The 21,885-nt window shown below is 35.5% G+C and overlaps 1 protein-coding gene across 1 annotated transcript in view; it reads left to right on the top strand.

Moving 5' to 3' along the window:
• The window catches only part of ITGBL1 (integrin subunit beta like 1), a 127,915-nt gene that overhangs the window by 51,521 nt on the left and 54,509 nt on the right, over window positions 1–21,885 (top strand). The window contains exons 3-7 of the mRNA XM_069007705.1: window positions 3,605–3,751; window positions 6,490–6,612; window positions 9,709–9,849; window positions 12,613–12,753; window positions 16,980–17,126. Of these exons, the coding sequence (XP_068863806.1) occupies window positions 3,605–3,751; window positions 6,490–6,612; window positions 9,709–9,849; window positions 12,613–12,753; window positions 16,980–17,126 (699 nt within the window). The remainder of the gene's footprint in view (window positions 1–3,604; window positions 3,752–6,489; window positions 6,613–9,708; window positions 9,850–12,612; window positions 12,754–16,979; window positions 17,127–21,885) is intronic.

The following is a 21,885-nucleotide window of genomic DNA, read 5'->3' as shown; positions in this document are numbered from 1 at the left end:
TTGAACTGCCATTTATTGTAAAAGTATTTTAAGTACTCTCAAATGGAGATTATGGGATCTTGGCCTCTAGGTCTAGACACTTTCTTAAAAATAGTTTTATATCTTTGTTTTCTTCTCATCTTAGATGAATAATTTTCATTCCCACAGAGCATGTCATTAGCCACACTGCATTTGCTACTGGTAGTCAACATCCCCATATTTATTTTGTTTTGGACTGCCTGTAAATTGTCTTTAATCTTTACTGGGTTTTGCTGCTTGGTGAAGCCACTCTTTTTTCTGTTTTCTTTTTATTTGGATGATGAAAGTACATTTTAGAACTTGCAATTTTGCAAGATATGACCCTGCCTAACATTTTCTGTTCTCACTTTCTTCATGTATTTTCTGACATCTGACAGTTTTCCTAGCATATTAGTTTTATGTTCCACCGTACAAGCTTTCTGCATAATCTGGATATACTCTCTGAGGTGACTGCTCATCTAGTTAGAAATGGAGCCCTTTGTTATGAAAGGTTTCTCCACATGTTTGAAGCTGCAAGTTTTTCACAGTCCACAGCCAGTCTTTTTCTTAAAGGAATTACTGCTTTTTCTTGAGTCTTCCTTATTTCCTTGTTTTCTGGTTTTTTGTTGATGTTGTTTTGTTGGGTTTTTCTTTAAAGTGAGGTTCTGATTTATTTATGTTTAGCATTTATTTGTATAACAGCTATTCTAAAAAACTTAGAATGAATGTGTCATCACTTTGGGATACAGCTTTCTTCACCAACTGTTTAGTGAGGTTATGTGTCACATCCTCAAATACCTGGGTCTACCCTTTATTGCTAGAATTTATTTTCTGGGAAGCTTCAATCTCATCTCATAATTTTCATAGTGCTAGTTACTCCTTATTTACTATTTCATAATACTATTTGATTTCTAAATAATGCAGAAATTTGTATGCAACAAATGGGATCCTACAAAAACCTTTCTGAAAGAAATCTAAACCCAATGAGAAAACTTCTCTGCTTTCTTTAATTTTCTTACAGTTTATCACCTACTTGATTTATACTTCATCACATCCTTGTTTTTGCCATGAGGAAGACAATAATATTGGTACACGTGGGTAATAAGAAGAGGATTACTATGTCAAACTGATTTGCAGATCTACTGCATCCTCCATGTGACAGGGAAGATGCAGCAAGGTATACAAGCTATTGCAGGCAGTTTTATGGCCTTCTATGCTTCAATATAGTCCTCTCACCCAAATTTTTGGGCAGAATGTTGCCATTGCTTTACATTTAAAAAAAACCAAAAAATCCAAATGGAAAAACTGATATATTTTAAGGGATGGTCAAGGTGAAAATCACATGTGCAATCTTACAAATTCATATTAGTGAGATTCCTGACAATTTCTTTCAGTTGCACGCAAGTGATCTTCCATTACTTCTCAACGTTTAATTAATTTCTTTTCTTTTGTATTTTCTTGTTAAAATAAGCCAAGAAACTGCTCTGTATAACCACTTTCATGAAAGTATTTTATTAATTTTCTTTAAATAGGCTGTGTGCATTTTAAGTGAAATTATTTTTTTCCTTCATGCATCATGTGTTAGATAGTGCATCTCTATCTCTGAGAGAGGTTATGCTGGACCATTGATAATAACTGATAAGGAGTGACTTCTGCCTTACTCTGTCATTCAGACATGGGAATGGGAAAATGAGTCCTACTTTTATTAGAATATCTTTTTTTCACCAGAAGACATCAAACTGTTAAATCACAAGTGTGCCTAATGTAGAGAATGCAAAGTCATAGTGACAAGTAATCCTTCAAAGGAAGGAAGACAGTTATTTTTTCCTTTACTTTTTTTGTAAGCTGCCCTAGGATTCACCACCACTTGCCTGTCAGTGAAGCAGAGTAGCCACTAGAGTAGGTTTTTTTATTCTGTATTTTATAATTTTTTTTCTTTTTCTTTACCAATGGAGAGTTATTCAGCAATTTTAAGGTGGAAACTCATGTTCTAAAACAAGAACTAGCATGTTCTCTTATGGTTTTGGTTTATGTGTTTTGCAGCTATTGAACTATCATGTCTTAGGACCATATTGGAAGGCAAGCAAAGTTTTATTGAGCAACAAAAGAGACTACCTTTTCTAATTAAAATTGTCTATTTACAATAGTTATTTAAATTCCTTCTTACTGGCAGCAGACTGAGGTTGTGTTTTTCAGGCTGTTGACTCTAACCGCAATGCGTTAAAAATAGACCGCAATTAGATTCTGTTTTTAAGATGCAGTGATAGGGAGGGAATCTTCTGTAAATCAAATATATATTCAAAAGATATTTATTTTAAAATTGAATGCCCTAATTTAAAAGAGTTGCAACTGTTTTCACATTTGCTACCTAAAATTGTGTAGGAATGCTAAAGAATGAAGTGATAAAAATTTGCATCTGGAAGTTAGTGTGAGAAATGATACTTAGTACACAACATAAGTAGTGAAAATTGTCCAGCCTCTCATCCACCAGCAACCCCAAGTCCTTCTGGGCAGGGCTACTCTTGATCTGTTCATCCCCAGCCTGTGTTGATACCAGGGGTTGCCCTGACCCGGGTGCAGCACCTTGCACTTGGTCTTGTTAAGCTTTATGAGATTCCAAGGCACCTAATTCTCGAGCCTGTCCTGTGGATACAAAATGCTGCTAGCAAGGATTTTCTTGCTATTTTCTAAGTCTGTGAGAGACTTTTCTCTCTCACAGAGATAGTAGCAGAGTTCTGTAAACAATGAAACATCTGCAACCTTGAGAAGCCTTGTTTATACTATAGTAGAAAAATATTTTGACAATGGATGTTTTAGGATTTTAGCCAATCGCCCCCAAGGGGTGGCTGATCCTTGTCCAATTAGACTATGAAGAAAAAAGTCTATAAAAGAGTTTGTAAAATAATTACATAAATCAATCTTGCTGCACAATTCCTGCCTGCTGGATCTTCTCTCCTCCTCCCTACGGCTGCAGGACATGGTAATATACCCTAGGGCATTTTTAATACTGTCCAGGTCCCTCTGGATGGCATCCTATCCTTCAGGTGTGTCAAGTGCACCACTCAGCTTGGTGACATCTTCAAATTTGCTGAGGGTGCACTTGATCCCTTTGCCTATGTCATTAATGAAGATATTAAATAACACTGGTCCCAGTACAGACCCCTGAGGGACTCCAGCTGCCAGTGGTGTCCTTCAGGACTCTGAGCAGTGAACCACTGCCCTCTGGATGTGACCACCCAACCAATTCCTTTTCCACCTAACAGTTCACCCATCAAATCCATCTCTCTCCAATTTAGAGAAGGATGTTGTGGGGGACTGTGTCAAAGGCTCTACGAAGTTCAGATAAATGGCATCTGTAGCCCTTCCCTTGTCCACTGATGTAGTCACTCCATCATAGAAGGGCACAAGTTAGTCAAGCAGGACTCTCCCATGTGCTGGCTGTCTCACTTCTATTTTTTATTGCATATGAACTATGTTAAGGTAATCTGTTAGTCATGTTCATTTAACAATGTAATTGATGTAATCTATTTTAAAATCTGGATAAGAAAATATCACTTTCTGAATGAAAAAAAAAGGGACTTGACACACTCTTTCCTTCCTTTGCTAGGCCATGGAAAGTGTGACTGTGGGAAGTGCAAATGTGATGAAGGCTGGTATGGTGAAGCTTGTCAGTATCCAACTACTTGCAATCTTACATGGAAGAAAAGCAATGAAATGTGCAAGAATTCTCAAGATATCATCTGTTCTGGTGCAGGTAAGATGTCTTTTGTTGCTTTTGTGCTCTCCCAGTGTTATCTTGAGAATCATTGTCGTTTCTAACTAGTAATTTTGTAGAGTATGTTTAAGAGACTGAGATATAACTGTATGTATACTAAAATGTTTAATTTCCCTAAAGGCCTGTTTCTGTGCATGTAATGTACACTGATTCAGAACACCTACTTAGTACTCTGGTTTATCCATAGCTGTCTTGATTTGATGAAACTCCAGCCGTGTCATTTCTATTCCTCATCAAAATATTGTGGTAATGGCATTATCACAGGAAATGATGAAATTTCTATCATGTGTTTGTGTTTACAGAATGAAGAAATGGCATTTGCAAATATATTTCCCAGACATTTGTAAACTGTACAATTTTTGAAACACTTTTAAATTGTACCTGTGATTATTAAAATAAGGTGTAGAAGATATGCTGAATCATTTAAAGGAGAATTTCCATCTTCACTGTTTTGATTTGGTAACAGTCTCTTCTGTAATTGTTTGGTTTTATAACCGTCCTGACTTAAATAGAAAGCCCTTTCAATAAAAAAACCCCAAAACCAGAGGAAAACCAAATGGCCTTTTAGAAGACTTCAATGAAGAATGGTACATTTTAAAGGGCATTTTCTACCAATCAAGTTTTGAGACCAGAAATTGCCTTCTGGTTTTTCCATTACATTGATCTCCAAGTGAAAGAATGTTTCAAGAACCGCACTTCTGCTCACTATTGCTGGTCTTTAATTTCTGTTGGGTCCATACATTTTCATGCAACTGAATTTGTCACAAGTTAGTTGCTGACATGAGCAAAGGATCCCAAGGATTTGTGGGACTTGTTACAGAGAAGCTGGTTCTCACAACAGGATAAGAAACCAATTGAACATAAAGCTATTAGTATGCAGCATACTGAGTAAATGATACACTTAATTTATGACAATAGAGGTATGTAAGTTGTGATCAAGAGAGACATGAGAGATAGCTAAATGAGAAACAACTCTCAAAAATAAGTATAGTTCATGGTATTTAGTCAAAGTTCTTAAAAAAGAACCTGTTTCTTTCCTTGGTTAGAAGTGGCCCCAGTCTTCACAGGAAAATGAACATAGCAAAATAACCACTCCAAGTAGCTAAGGGGGAAGTGTTTGTGGCATCATGAAAAGAATAAATGCTTTTGCATTAAACAGGACAGGAATTCCAATGAGACTGACTAAGGAGTTTGGGGTAACTTTGATGGGCTGTAGCCATATGTATTTTGTCTTGGTGAGATTGCTTTTTGATTTGCTACTAGTGCTGTCATTAGGGTCTGAGCTCTGTTGTGTAATTGCCAATAAAAGATAGGAAGGGATGACATGAGCTGTTAAAAATCAGTGCTCTGGTGTCACACAAATAATCATTTATTGTAATTTTTTTTTTTTGGTAATCAATCAAGATCCACTTAAAATTTCACTTTTCTGACTCTGTTCCTTATCATTTGTCAGAGCAACTAGGGCATCTGCCTAAACTGAGTTGTCTATGTGAGCAATATCTGCTTTTGGCAACAGAAGGAATGAACATTTTTATGATACAGAGTCTCTCTGACCTGTTTAGATACCCAATATAGGAATCAATTTTCTGTTTTATCTTCTTTCTTGTTCAGGAATTGTCTGTAATCATGACTGTTTTCTCAAAAATTGCATTTGTATTTGTTTACCAAGCAATTGTTGAAAATAATTGTAGCTCTGTAGGTTACTTATGTTGTATTATCAGTTGTATTACCTTACTATATTAGCTCCTGCAAACGTTTTAAAAATTTACTCTATTGGAATGGCCATGTCTGTCACAGAGCCCAATACTGCTCTTCTTTGGATTACTGTGATATTTATTAAAAGTTGTGCTATACTTGTAAGGGTAAAACATCAACTGATTTCTGCAATCTTGTGTAATATCAGCATAAAACTTATATTTTGGAGAACTTCTTTGGTGCCAATAACCACGTTTTCTAAAATACATATGGAAGTCATGTGAAGAGTATGAATGTTGTGAAGTGAATTTTTAAAAAATCTCTACTAGTTGACCACAAGGCCCCAGTAATGGCATACTGCACAAAGTTCCTACCCTTTCAATTTTAATAAAGGTAGAGACAGAGGTAGGGAAAAGGGGTTTCTTATATGAATGGCATAGTAATACTTCTGTTTCTAATGTCATTTTAATGCATTTGTGATTTTTTTTGGACTGTGGAACTCATTCATATGTTTATTTATGGCCTGAGGTCAGATAGACCCTCTGAGGAAAAAGGGGGGATTCTTCTTTCCCAGGGAGCAATAAAACAATTTTTTCCTATTCAGGAGGGCAAGTCATGGAGGGAGGCAGCCACAGAGCTGAGGGGCAACCCTCCTCATAACACCAAGGAGCAAATGTGTGACCAGATGAGAGGTGATAGAAGAGAGATTGGTTTACAAATCCATTTGCACTCTATGCATTTCCTGAGTGTGCTGGCTTTTCATTATGTCAGAATGCTTTCTTTTGTGGTTTATGTTGTGAAAAAAAGAAGCTTTACACTTCCAAGGCACTTGAATGCTCTATCTCTGTACAGCTAAGATTAGGCTTTTTGTTGATATAGATAATTTCTGTGTCTGTCTTTATTTGGGTGGATGATCTTTAGATTTCAGCCTTCTCAGAAGTAAAATATGTACCATCTTGGACAGATTAATGAAACTCTTCCTATAATCTGCAGTCACTGAGTAATCTCTCAAATGTTTACAGGCACATGTCAGTGTGGCAGGTGCAAATGTGCAAACTCAGAAGGAAATGGACTGGTGTATGGCAAATTTTGTGAATGTGATGACAGAGAATGCATTGATGATGAAACAGGAGAGATTTGTACAGGTATGTATATTAATGAGTGCAAGAAAAATGATGAAGATTAATACAGGCTGTTATTTAATTGTGTGGTTCTGTAAAATATCTTTGCTAAATGTACAGCTTAAAAGTAACTATTTGCAAGACTTTAGATTGCAAATTGTAAGGGGAAATTTCAGATGCAAAAATGAATTAAGCATAAGGTTAAAGAACGAATAAATCCTGTGACACTCTGCTCTTTTTGGAAGAGCTGCAAGGAGGATTGTACAGGATAATTCACTAAGGTAATTCATAGCTTAGTGTGTCTTTCTTGAGTAGAATATATGAGGAATGTGAGTACATTGTGGCACAGATGAGAGAGAGCAGAATGGACAACATACAAAAAAAAAAACAACCCAAACCAAAACCAGAAAATAGATTATTAGGAATTTTGTCAAGGAAACAAAAATTTAAAATATCAAGAATAAATGTAGGATGATAACTCAGAAGCAAGAAGATAACAAGAGAAAGGAATGAATAAGGAAAAAAATCAGCTGCGACAGGAAAGGCAAGAAAATAAGATTGAATGAACTCTGCTGATAGATAGAAAAGCAACTGAAATTCAAACTGTTCTTTCATGTCATTATAAGGCAGGAACCTGGCAGTTAAATATTGTTTAACACACACCATTTATGGCATTATAAATGCTGTTGCCTATATTACGAAGGAGGCTTGTCCTTGAGCTGGAAGGTGCTACAAACTTTGTTCAAGCTACACACGTGAAGATTGTGTCCATACGCACCCAAGAGTGTTCCAGTCTGCTCCGAGACTGTTCATATCTGGTGGTAGAGCTTCCTAGTGTGTGTATAAAGTAGTGTGTGTATAAAGAGAGAGAGTACTTGTGTAAAATAGCTTCCTCTGTCTTTTCCTTACACAGACAGCAAAATAAATTCTATTTATTTAAGTGCCTTTGAAGGCAAAAAGAACTATTTTTTTAAGTCCTAGGATTAAGTAGGTATTTTAGATGAGGGTATACAGAAAGGTCCTCTGAAGTCCAGATTCAGGAGCAGGGCATAATATTTCCAGTAATTGCCTAAAATAAAATGAATGGAGTGCAACAATTTTTATGTGCCAGTGATTGCATTTATATTTGCCTCTAACCATTGGATATGGCACCAAATATGATAAAAAAATTGCCATTCATTTAGTTCCAGCAAATTCTCCTACTGGTGTTTTTGTCTGGTTTTTTTCTCCACACCTGTTTTGTTTCTGGTTTATATTGTTAGGTTTTTCTTAGCTTTTATTTCCTGTTGTCTCCTCCACTCATGCTGTGTTCCCAAAAAGACCAAAAGCATCTATGTATAAAACTATTCTTATATGTATGGAGGATTCAAAGGGATATAAAGGGACAGAAAGTGTTGGTAGATTGAAGTCTCTGAAGTCCGTGATTGATCAGTATTAAAGCCATGCTACCTTTTTTGGAGTCTTCTAAAGTAAGGTATAAGTTATAAACTAATGTTTTGCTTGACTTGGCTAGGTTGTTGTAAGCTGAAAAGTTTATGCACACAACTTATGAGTGTTATATGTTGTTTTACTTTCTAAAAAGTATCTACATTACAAATTCATGCGTTGAACCAGGCCTTATGCAGAAAAAATGTGTATGACAGCCCATGAACTTAAGGTCAAAGGCACATCATTTCCTCAACTGTGAGCTGGGATTTTATCCTGGAAAAGCATACAATGTTGTGCTGAGATATAGCTGATATGCCTTTTAATGTTTGCACAAGGGCACTGCATTTTTTTAGCAAATCAGTTGTTAGGTAGGGCAAAGTTGCAAAGATGTGTTAAGCTTTTCCATCTTCAGTTGGATTTTTATCAGTCACTTGACTGTCACTTTTTATTTGAGGTTACATAAACTTTGGAATCAAGATGCAGCTTATTTTTTTAAAAGTATCATATATTCTAGCAAATTAAATTCTGGTCCTGATCTTTTTTTTAAACTAAGGCTTTTTACTCTAAGGGAGTGGTTTTTCCTTCTGTCAACAAGAGGTAGTGGCAAATTTTATTGTTTAATTCATATTTATTTGAGGAGTATAAAAGTATGAGTGAAGAATGAAGTACTGATGTTTTAATCTGTGAAAATTGCCTCCAGATCAAATTATTACACTCCTTTAGTATTTTTCCTTTTATTTGCTGTCCACTGTTAATGTTCAACCTTTTAGTAATAAGAATTATTTTAGATTGTCTTTGTTGTTTAATTATCTAATTGGTTTTTGACATTTAACCAAACAATTGTAACGAAAATTCCATGTGTAGCTGTAAAAACAGGAAAAATTTTTAGTCTTGATAATTGAGGATATAAATTGACCAGATTGTGATAGAGGTGACCAGATCTACTAAATTCAAAGCAAGAAAGAACAAGATCCTGACTCGATCCTTCTATTAAAGAATTAACTTTGGGCTCTAAGATTAGTAAGAATTGAAGCTACTTAATTTAATAGCTTTGTGCCATGAAGCACATGGCACAGGTACCTTAGCAGATAAAAATGTTCCAGAGCTGGTTTCATCCAGGCTCAGATCATGCAACCATCTTTTTGGGATTGTATGTTCTGTTGAATGAACATCTGGAAGATTTGTTTGGAAAATAATTCTCTTTAATGAACTGTTTTAGCCATGTTCTAAAATCTTCTTGACCGGTAAGAAGGGAAGCCATATACAACATAGTCTGTGTATAATCAAATCAAGATCACTTTACTGCAACTATCTGAGGAGTCAGAAACACACAATGTGTTCTTAGACATGCCAAGTATGTGTCCTGCCTTAATGTGTAAAACTGTGCTTAAATTTTATTACAGTCTTCAAAGTTTACCTATAAAGTAAAAAAAAAAAAAAAAAAAAAGTTTAAAAAGATAAAATAATGATGTCAATTAGCATTTATTGATTACATTTAATCTGTGATTAAAGGAAAAGTATAGTTCAGATATCCTTTGTCTTATTTTATGTCGTCCTACATGGTCTATAAGTTGTTTCTATTCTGAGTACAGCACTAAAAGTTTTTAAGAGAAAAGATCAAAACAGTTAAATTGTTAATGGCTTTTAAAAACTTGCCTCTTTCTCACTGTACAAAATTTGTTTTGGCTTAAGGCCATGGAAAGTGTTACTGTGGAAACTGTTACTGTGAGGCTGGTTGGCATGGAGATAAATGTGAATTCCAGTGTGACATCACCCCCTGGGAGATCAAGAAAAGATGCACATCTCCAGATGGGAAAATCTGCAGCAACAGAGGTGTGTCATTTGCATGGAACTTCTACACATATTTATATAGTTGGCTTTTATTTTACTCTATGCATTCTCCACAGTAGGATATAGATTGTGTTTGCTAAGAGTTTCTCATTGTTCTCACCTATTTCGGGTCTGGATATATACTTCCAGGTGGGTAGATATCTGTGTTTTGGTATAAACTTACACAAATCCACATCCACTTCTTGATTAAGCAAACCCAAGTGGTTCACATTCTTAATTTTTGTAGTAAGACTGAGCAGGATAATTTGTCATTTAGTACATCTGTGTTTTGGTGAAATACCTACCTTGCAAAATGAAATATTACCAGATTTTTGACTTTGAATGAACTGGTGCTGTAAGGTCACAGAACTGTACATCAACTCCCTCTTAAAGAAGACTTAGGACCCACAGTTGAACGGGGAAAATGAATACACAAAACATTTAATTTCCACTACAACCTGAAAAAAAACACCTGTGAAGTGTTCAGTAACAATGCTGTGGAATGTATAGAGTTGGAAAGGTAGACTTCATACAGTTTTTCTAACTATATGAGGTTTTATTTGCTGAAAGTTCTGGAATTTATATTTTACCTTATATGTCTGTCTAATTTTGCCTTTCTTGGGGGGAAAAAAAAGAAAAGAAAGAAGCACCCACAAAATAAGGTTGCTTTTCACTAGCTGCTGTGTTCGGCTTCATTGAACAAGGAGTTAAAAAAATACTGGGTTTTTTTTGACAATAGGCCAGAATAATTATAGTAGCACATAAGCGAGAGTCACATAGATACCTCTCTTAAAAACATCTCTACTGACAAAACCTGCTGTACTGTGAACATCTAATCATCCTGAGAGCATTTAGAAAACTCTCTTCTCGTAATTGGGAGGAAATTGAAAGCTTGGCTCAAATACAGAGATCATGTAGGCTCATTTAGTCTCGGGACTTTAGCATAAAATTTTTGTGTAGTACTGGAAATAATAGATATCAAAGTGTTTTCATATCAGATGCTTTCTTTGCACTGAGAAAGTAATTTCTCGGCAAAGAATTTCTCATCAAAGCAAGCTTTTAATCAAATTTGAAATTTTAATGTGTGATGATTTCTTAAAGCTGGCATTGCAATGGGAGAAATTGTGTGAATAGCATAGCTGATGTTCTGAGTAGCTCCAACCTCCTGTACAAAGGTACACATTTGTGTGATACTTCCCTGTCTTTAGCCTTTCATGTATTTGTGATTTTATCTTCATAAGAATTATGTAGGCTTCTGACAACATGAAGTTGCTTTCCAAGAAAGTATTTCTGCTCCATTTTGTCTTAATTACTGAGTGTTCTGTGTTTATACATCTTGTGATATAAGTGCAGTTCATCTTGTCAGTCTTGAGCCTTTTAAAATCAAGTATCAAGGCTAACCTTGCTGCCCACCCTCTTTCAGTGCTCAGTTGGATAAATTGTTCTTATTTTTCCCCTGCACTATCTAGTCAACCATCTTAGACCACATGTGAAAATTTAGATCTTAAACTTTGGTGAGATCATGTTCTGCATTCTGACATTCAGGACAGCTCATCCAAATTAACTTTGAAGTTGTTACTGGGAGGATTAATCACTCTTCAGAGGCACTTCCTCTTTTTGTTGGTTGGTTGGTTGGTTGGTTGGTTGGTTGGTTGGTTGGATGTTTTTCTTCTTCTTCAGTAATATCACTGAATTGTTAAAGTGTAAAAAATTAGGCACAAATTTCTTGAGGGCTCTCTCAGGGTTTTTAGCACTAAACAGGGCAGTAGCCCTTCCTGCTTCATGTCACGCATGCTGGATTGTGTAGACCTTCTCCTTTTTTCAGACAATGTGCCCCTATCTATGTGTACTGTTTAGTCATCCTGTCCTGTTGTCCTCAAATGCATTATATTGTTTAGAGTAGCATAAATAAGATGACAGTGGTGTAGGCAGAGTAGCAGAAGGTGAAGTCACTCTGCAAGAAATGAACTGCATGCATCAGTAAGGTCAGGCTGCTTCTACAAGCCTATTGGCATCTCAAAAAAAGTAGTGAGTGTGTTGCCCTGAAGCATATTTGCATTTCTGAATAAAGAAAATATCCTTTTTTGTTTGGTTGGGCTTTTTTTTTCAGATTTTCCCAAATAAGTAGGATGCATATTCTCTTCATATTAGTAAAATATGCAAATTTGTATTTCTGTCGTATTCATTTTTCTTCTTATTGTAAGCAACAGGGTGTGGCCCTGAATATTGACTTGAGAAAAGTGGAAAAGTATCCTTTCATGTAGATCTGTGCTGCTGTTCTTCATAGGTAAAGAATGACCTCCTAGACATTTTCAGCTGTGCTAGTTTGGATTCTCTTGTAGTTTAAATGTTTATCCTTTAACAACCATTAATTATCCCCTGTGCCCAAGCCCAAGTCATTTAAACAGAATTGATTTTCATTGTCATTACTGACAGGGCAAATTACTGTTGATGTCAAAGATGTACAACTCTTCTGTGAGCGACATTTTTTTGTTGACTCCTAACAAGGCTCAGTAGCAAAAAGAAACATGAAAAGGAAGCCAATTTGTTTATATGAAGTATTGCTACTAAATAATCATAGAAGGTTTCAAATCATAGAAGATATGCACAACGTCATGATTATCACTTGCAGCTTTGAAACTGCATTCCTGTGAGAGCTGAAAATTCACAAGTGCAAATTCCTGTAATCAGAGTGCTATTACTCTAAATTGCAAAGTTAATCTTCTATCTCTGTGTCTTTTTTTTTTTTTTTTTTTTCATTTTTAGGCACATGTGTATGTGGGGAGTGTACATGCCATGATGTTGACCCAACTGGTGACTGGGGAGATATTCACGGAGATACTTGCGAGTGTGATGAAAGAAACTGCAAAGCAGTGTATGATAGATACTCTGATGACTTCTGTTCAGGTAAGGTTTGTGTATAAAGGGGACTTATGTGTAGTTTCATAAAAAACCTTCCAACTGGTTTGATCTTCCTCTTTCCTAGTGCTCCAGTTCTCATTTTCCTATCTTAAAATTTACCCATCTTGAGGGGCAGGAGGGAGCTTGAAGGAGGCTTTTTAAATTAAAAGACATAATTCTGGGGTTTTTTTCCATGCTGTTTAACAAAATCCTGTAAATATTAAATTCTTTTAGGTGCCCATCTCCTTTCTAATACTCTTGCGATCAGTGTAACATAGCATGAATTGGATAATAGTTGAAAATTTTAAGTATAGATCTGTCCTTTCTTGGGGAAATTTGATTTTGAAAGTTCATTAGATCAAATTGTGTTTGTTATTTCATTTTATATGTCAGGGAGATGATAATCAAGAAGAAGAAATTCAAGGAAAAATAAAAAATTAGTCAATGAGAAACGGTACCTTGAGAATTCAAATTAACATGAGAACAAGTAGAGCATCAATACTTGAAAAATATGAATATGTGGCCCAGCTGCACATCTGAAGCTGTAGCCCAGACTGTACATCGTAGACACATCCATCTTCCTTTTTCTTCTACTTGTACTTCAGAACATTATATTCAAAACAGTTTCCGTCCCTCCCTCCATCCATCCCTGGTTTGCAATTTAGATGTTCCATGCATCAGCTATCAAAAGCTGAGATTCTGAGAGAGACCTTGCATGCAATTTTATGGGGATACTAATAAAGATGCTAATACTATGCAGGAGAGAAGGACTTTGATCAATACACAGCATGCAGTTTGTACACACAGGAACTCTGCAAAAGCAAATGAACGCGGTTTCAAAGGGACTTTACAGATTAGAGGTTGTCAGCTTGAATGGATCCTGTAGAAATCTGGTCTGGCCTAATTAATAATAGGAAGAATGCAGTCACATCAAGGACAATAATGATGTGGTATATTTTCATCCTATTCCTAGAGTGAGAGACGTCACATAGAAAGATCATAGGAGTTGTCTGTAATAGAGAAAGAAAGCTGAAACCAACATGATATATAAAGTTTTCAGCCTTTTCTTTGCCTGTTTAAAAAGTGAAAAGTTTTGCAACTGTTGTGTTTGTTTTTTTTTTAAATACATATTCAGGAACTGCTAGCCAATAAAATGAGGGGGAAAAAAGCTTTACTGAAAACCTTCAGTGACTCAATTTACTAGTTACTATTCAGCCACTTGCAGATATTATATAGATTTATTTAATGAATGAGCTGGAATGATGTAGAACTGTGTGCAGTCATGAGAGCAGCAGGAAGATTGACTTTGTTGTCAGTTTTTGAATGTATCACTGTGTTGCTGTCAGTTTTAGCACTCAGGCACCGATCAAAATATCAGCATCAGCTAAGGAATACAAAGCTTTGAATCAACAAGGTAAATGCATTCTCTAGTTAAGGGCGAACACAGGAGTTTTAAAGCTAATTAGATTAAAGCAAGCCTGTGGCACTTAAAACTAATGCTGTAGAACTGAAATAGTGATGTTTGAACTCCCCCTTTCCTGGACGTTATTGCCTTTGCAGCTGCTGCTGCCCAGGATGGTAATGGTTTTAAGAAAGCAGAGGATAAGAAAGTACAGACAGTTACAAAGGGTCTTGGGAGAAGATACTGCCGTTTGACATCAGATTAAGGACTGGTACATTGTTCTTTATTACACAGACATAACTGTAAATGAGGAAAACTTAGGTATAAAAGGAGGGATACATATGGTTTGCTTAATGTGACTAAAAATCAAGTTGAAGTATAGCTTTATTTTTCTGTCAACTCGTCAAAAATTTTAGTACTAATTATTTTTATCCATTCCCTTTCCATTATGTTTTAGAAAAGCCTAATTTAGTCTTAGCTGGCCGTCCAAGTATACATTCCTAAAATAAATTGTGCAAAAAAATCCATTTGCACATGCAGCAGTGTGAACAATGTCTTCTAGTCCTGCTGTTTAGTCCTGTTTCAGAAATAGAAATTATGCATAAGTTTTAATTTTGGTTTATTGTGGTAGACAGGCAGAATCTGCAATTAAATCAAAGGTTTAATAGAGGAATTGTAGTGGGACAGGTTTTTTAATTGCTTATGAAAACAATTTACTTATTTCACTAAGTGTGCACCCTTTAGGTGTGTCTGCAAAATATCTTCATTGTTTCTCACAATTATTTGTAAATTGATTTGGAATGAATCCAATAATGATTTGTTAGATTAGGGAAAATAATCCATCTCTCTTAAAACCTTCATCAAACAGAAATGATACAAAATTTTCTTGTCTTGTTCTGTCTACCTAATAGGTAGAGACAAGAAACCACTTTGTCCTGAGTAGCATGTAGAAATTATAGGAAATCACGTTTTCATGTAAAGAGTTTAACTGTAACTGAATGAAATTCTATTTTCATTTAATAAAATACAAATTACAGGGGTTGACAGCCCTGATGTGAGAGTTTGACATCACACAAGGGCAGCTCCCTGCAGAAGCTTCATATGGCTTGAGGTGACTGTTATTTCACAGTACATCATATTGTCAACTGGATCCTTCTTTTAACACCTGAAGTGCTATTCAGAATGTTACTGAATTCTGAAAACTGTATTTCAGAAATCTTCTCAACATTAAAGTGATTATCTTCATTTAAAGAGATATTACCTTTCGTGACTTGACACAGAAAGAAAACATGCTTCCATAAGAAAATTCGTATGTTCATGTATTTCATTAGTTCCTTTGCTGTGGCTCTAGCAAAGAAACTATTGTATGAAAGCACATAATCCTCTCATAAGTATCTATCTGGGTCAGGAACATAAATACAATTCACAACCTGTCAGCAGGGACACATGAAAGCAAAGGACAGAATCATGGGATCACAGAATGGTTTGTGTTGGAAGGAATCTTAAAAATCATCTTGTTCCAACCCCTGCTATGGCCAGGGACACCTTCCACTAGACTGGCTTGCTCAAATCCCCATCCAGGCTTCCCTTGAATACTTCCAGGGATGGGGCATCCACAGCTTCTCTAGGCAACTTTTTTCAGAGCCTCACCACCCCCACAGCAAAGAATTTTTTCCTAATAATCTAATCTAAACTCACCCTCTAAACAAGAGGAAGCTTGTTATGATTTTCAAAAAAAACCAAATAACTGATGTAAAGAAAAGTTGTTTTGGGAAATTAATTAAACATATTCTGGGGAGTACTCTGATGGCTCCTGGAATGCTTTCTTCCTCCTGTTTTATCCTTGTGAACTGACAAAATAATATGTTTTATAAATCAGTCTTAAAATGCAAGTATGGTTAGAAAGAGATAAAATGTCTGTAACTATGGTTTTCAAGAAGAGTATGGATAGAGAAATGGACATTGGAGCAATGCTTTGGCCCTGTGTCCAATGAATGATGACTGTGTGAAAATTGTGAGAGATTTAATCGGCTGTCCAAGCTCGTGGAAATAAACGTTCGATTTTGTGGCAAGGAATGTTGTTTTGCTGATTCTCAAGCTTTTCTCAGTGCAAGGAACATTTTGTATTGCCAGAATGTCACTGCTTTACACAAAGAGCATAAAGAGGGAAAAGGACAATGATCTTTTATTTTCTTAGTTTTTCTGGAGAAAAACTCAAGAAAAATTGAATATGTTTGCATTCATATAGAGGAAATGTACATGCAGGGAAGAGTCCAAAACATGCAACCAAAAACCATATCCAACTGTCCTACTGAAATGAGAATTGATTATGTCCAATATTTCAATATTTTATTATTTGTATATCACTGTAGTAGAAGGCACTGGTTTGAGGCTTGACATTGATGTGACATTTCTCTAGGGGATCATGTTGATTGCAAGTAGATAAAGGATGGTATTGATATATTTCTGAGAGAATATGCTGCAACTATGGTAGAAAAAGAACACAAATGAAATACTGCCTTATGACATTCCACTTTTCGAAACAGTGTTGAAATGTATATTTTTAATCCTTGTTCCATCCTTTGCATTAGATCACATGCTAAGTGGCAAAACATCCCTTAAGGAAAAAAAACAGAAAAGGGAATATGGCTCAAATGGAATGGTAGACTAGTGCTATTTTCAGAAACAAAAGTAGATATAGTGAATTGGCTGTATTTTTTGTCAGTCTAATTACTGAATGAAGCCCCAACTTTGATAAAGTTCATCCAATTATGAGTTTTTTATACCTCATCAGAATGGAGGTTAATCTTGAATTGTATTCATTGGAAAGGTCATGGACAGTGTAATTGTGGAAGATGTGACTGTAAAGAAGGATGGACTGGGAAAAAGTGTGAACATCCACGTTCGTGTCCAATGTCAGTTGAAGAAAGTGCTAAGAAATGCCAAGGAAATTCTAATTTACCTTGCTCTGGAAGAGGTAAGCACATTTCTGGAAGAATTTTCTTGCCCTTTAAATGTACTTCCATTAAAAGAATATTTACGGATGTCCAGCATTACTAGTACTGAAAAATATGTACCTTCTTGGCTTTGTTAATGAATCACACCCTGTGAGTTAGGAGAAGGGAGGAGAAGAATACAAAGGTCACCTATTTTTCCTGCTATGTGTTTTATTTTACATATCTTAACATTTATTTTGGATGTTTTCAAGGGTGCTTTGAAAATTGCCATAGTTTAATCTTGACTAAAGATACGTTAAAAATATGAATTTATTCTGTACATTTTTTGACAAAAGCAGCATGAGATTTTCAGCCTGTGTAAAATGCTGTGCCACCATTGTGATAAGGACTGCTTGGATTTACTCTGCATAAGAAACTGCCCTTTAGGTGCAGGACTGACTTCTAGAAAATGCAGCTGTGCTTCAGCACAGTTTGCTAGTTGGGCACTGGCTTTTCATTTGAAGCATTTCTTTGTGACACTGTAGCCTTTTCGAAAGCTTTGTCTAAAAATACATACTAAGTCACTAAATACACGTTGTAAGCAATTTTTCTCAGAAGGAAAAGGACCTGCTAATTTTCCTCTGTAGCTGTGTGAAACGTGGTTTTCTGCAGAGAGAAGAGAGAAAAGTAAATACAAGACAGAATATTGCTAGAACTGGTAATTGAAGTTGTTACGAATTCTGCCCATTTAAGTGTTTTCTGGGAAAGGTCTAAAGCTACTCTCGAATTACTGCATTTCACCCTTAATGTCAGTTCATTTGTGATTTATTCTTTCACTAATGCTATCTAACATAGTCAAAAATTGTAGGCCATCTACCCAAGTTATGTCTGTGATAATTGTACTATTCTCCCCCTGTAATTGTCTAGCAGCTCATTTACTTCATAAATGTAGCATTGGGAGTATCTTAAAAGAACTATGTGTTAACAGAATTGCTTGCTTTTTTCTTAATTAAGCTACAGTTTTCCAGTTAATTGTATCTCTCTTTTCCTGCTAAAATTTTTCACCAGAATTTTTGGCTACAAGTTATTTGGAAAATAGGCATCTTCAGAGAATTAATATCATTTTATTGTTCATGCTTGCAAGAATGATAACTAAAAGAAAGAAGCACTGACTTTTGACTTACTTTTTTTTTTTTAATACTGGATCTTTTTCTTCCTGCCCTTATGGATGCTGAATGTCTCTTCTTTCATCTGCTGTGCTACAAGTTGAGTATCTTGAGAGCTTGGAGTCTGCTGATTTAATTGCATGATTTAATTGCAATTGTCCTCTCTGAGAGTCAAATGACAAAGGAAGAATGAAAATCATAAAACCAAGTTTAATTTTAATAAATATACAGTATTGAATTCTTTAAATTAGGCATAATAAGAAGAGTAAGTTTAAAGATTTTAACATCAATGACAATATTTCTACCCTCTTGGCTATCTGAAAAACACCTAATGATGCTGAGAGTGTTCTCCTGTTGAGATACTGGCAGAAAAAGGTAATTTTCAGGTGAATTCATTTGACTGAATGATCTGTTGGTCAAAATTTTCAAAAGCAGTATCTATGGGAACAAAAGGCTTAATGGATAGTGGCTTTCATTGAACTTTGACTTCCAAAAAAGAAGAGATCACTAAGGTGTTCAAGGAGTGGAAAAGGCACAGATGTGGATTTGGGACATAGTGTGATAGACAACTGCTGTAATGAAGGAACAAGAAATTCTGCATTCCAGGCTTGAAAAAAAATTCCCCATGAAAACGTCCATTTAAAAATGGAAAACAGTATCTTTTTTTAGTCCTATTAACAATTTTGTTTAAGAAATTGAGAAGATATTTTAGTCTACTCATCTGTGTTTTACTGGACATTGTATGTTTTTTATCTTGGATTACTCCATGGATTTCCCTTTCTTCCATGATATTTTGGATATAAAAAAAAGTGTAAGAAAGTTTCTGAGCTGCTAAAGTAGGGGTTAGTTCCTATGAAAAATTGTCATTCGACTTGCGCAGTTAAACTCGGTGCCATTTTGAAACCTCACTACTTGTCACGGGCAGAAGTGTGACACAAGCAAATGAAACAAAATAAGGTTTTCCAGTCAAACACAATCTCTTTCAAGTCTTCAGGAGTGGGAAAGGCCATACACTTGTAAAAACATTCCCAATTTTTCTGATGTCCTTAGAGAAGATTGTGTGACGAGGAAAGGAAAGTTTGAAAAGGGAAAGGAAATTTTACCTTTTCCATTTGAAAACGATGGTAGAGGAACAGTAATCCTTGCACAGGTCAGTAGTCCACTGTACTGCTGAGGAAGTTGAGTACTTAATGTCCTTATTTAGTGGGAGCTTTTGGTAAGGCAGTTCATGTATGGAATACACACAACAGGATGCCCAGAGATGCAGGTGCATGACTTTATGATCTTGCCATGTATGGTGTTTTCTTAAAGAATGTTTTCTGTTCATCTGTACCTCTTTTTTTTAGATTTAGATACTCTTTTTGTCTTTAGCAATGGAAACTAAGAGAATTGGCACATCCCACCCAGGTTTTGAGAATCCTGGATTCCCTTAACTATTAGTCATGTAATCTCAGCAAGAGAAAAAAAGGTATAGGAGAAAAATAACAGTGAAAAAAGCGTCTTTTTGTACCTTAAATGTATCAGGGGTACATAAAAGTTATATTAAAGTTTTAGAGAACTAAAAAAATGTTAGGAAAAACACAATTAGACAATCACTATCTATAAAATGCTATAAATTATAATTTCTCAGTCTACATTTTGCTCTTCTGAGAGCAGATGAAAAGGTGAACTTGGTTTTCAGACTGTAATTCCCTTCCTGGTTTTCCCTGCTCAAGGGATAACAAGCTGTTTCATGGGTGCTGGTCAGCATGTGGGGAGAACAGAGAGGCTGCCAAAAAAATATTACACTGAGGTCTTACATTTCTTAGCTGCTCCAGCAGGTGAAGGAGGAGGCTTCATATTGACATACTGAGTAGTAAATGAAAATGTTTACATGCTAAAATGATGTTATAAAGACAGAGGAATTATAAATCCTCTCAGTTACACCAATCAGGCTTCCTATACCATCAGTAGTTCCTGTTATATATGAAGTGAGAAAAGAAAATTTTGGGAATAAAAACACATTAAGTACTTTCCAAAGATTACTTTCCGTACAAAAGTCTTTTGAGGACGAGGAGGGATTCTAGGCATCTTCATTCATATAAAGTGAAGAATTCCTTCTACACTTTTATTCCCAAGAATGTTGATTTTTTTTAAACTTGCTGCATGACTTTTAACTGTAGATGTAATACTGTCATTTTTTTTCACAGTGAAAATCAGTTACTTTTAAGAACACACTGTGCAGCAAGACCAGTGTCAGAGATAAAGGAAAAGACATACCAAAAAATCATTATGGTTAGAAATAAAGAAATACTATATTGTTGTCAGGATTAAGGGAAAAGCCAAACCACTTTTCTCTTTAAAATGCACATCACTCACTTGAGTTTCCCCTTCAGGTACAAAGCAGATTTAAAAATAGTTTTAATAAAAAAGCCTTCAGGAAGAGAGCTGAAATTAAAAAGAGTAGGTTTTGAGAATAATAGATGAGAGGGGCTTTTAAAAATAATCTTGTTTTCCTCACTTACCCTTGGTGAACGCAGCCATTCCATGGAAGATTTCCAAAGACAGATAAATGAAAAATCTTCTTATTGGCATTGTCTTTTACCATTTAAATATATTTTCTATAATTGCTTTTAGTTATTTGCCACATGGAGAAAATGAAACTATTTCTTTATTGGTGAAGTTCCTCCTTACACTTGTGCTCTAACATTGGCTAACTGAAAAATGAAGGGATTTTTTGATTTTGTACTTAAAAAAATTTCTGTTGTTTTTGAAAAGGCCCCTAAATCCCATTTTCAAAATACTAAATTATTAGTTCAAAAATTGTTTGGCCTTTTGAAAGTTTACTGACAGAATTACTTTACAGTAACTTTGCTGTTTCTTCTCTATTTAAAATCATTAGATTTTGATTGACTTAATGGAAAAGCAACAGTGTTCAATGCATTATTAAGGATTCCTTGTGTTGAACTAAGTGAACAAATCCCTTGTATTCTGTAATGCTATTGCCAGTCTGGCAAGATACCATCTCCTGAAGTCTGAAAACAAGGGTCAGTGGGGGCTCCAAAGAGCAGTGCCATTGGCCAGTGCTCGCTGCAAAGACTTAATCCTTTTCTGGAGTATCTTGTGTGTACTATTGTATGACATGCACTTTGTGCTGCTCTGAAGCATCTCCTTGCATGCAAGTTGTTGTGTCAACTGCTGTAAATTCCTGTTGATACAACATGGTGAACATATGCAGAAGGAAGGAGGAACACACATGAGGTAATTGTATCTGTGTAGTGACAAGACTGGATGGAACCTAGATAAAAATAATGTGCTAAATAGCTGCCTAAAACCAGGTGTAACTATGCAACTCTCTTCTGACCTTTGTGAAGTCTTACATGACCGACGGAAAACATGACATAAAATATTCAGCTTGTAAATAATTTTTGGGTTGGGTCATTAACTACTGTAGCTTGATATAAAGCTTTGAATTACATCATTCAGTGTATATTCAAGATTTTTAAACCTATACAAACTGTAAGGTGGTAATGCTGATCTCTCCAACAGGTAAGTCCCTACAATTAGGTATGATGCCTTTAAAGGTTAGAAGGGCTGCTGGTGGCCTTTTGGTTTTTCTGTTACTGCTGGAGCCTCATTGATTTTATGTCCTCAT

Source organism: Aphelocoma coerulescens, chromosome 1 (assembly GCF_041296385.1).
Source record: "Aphelocoma coerulescens isolate FSJ_1873_10779 chromosome 1, UR_Acoe_1.0, whole genome shotgun sequence".
NCBI lineage: Eukaryota > Metazoa > Chordata > Aves > Passeriformes > Corvidae > Aphelocoma > Aphelocoma coerulescens.
The sequence above is the reverse complement of the archived record's forward strand: the minus strand, read 5'-3'. Positions and strand labels throughout refer to the sequence as shown.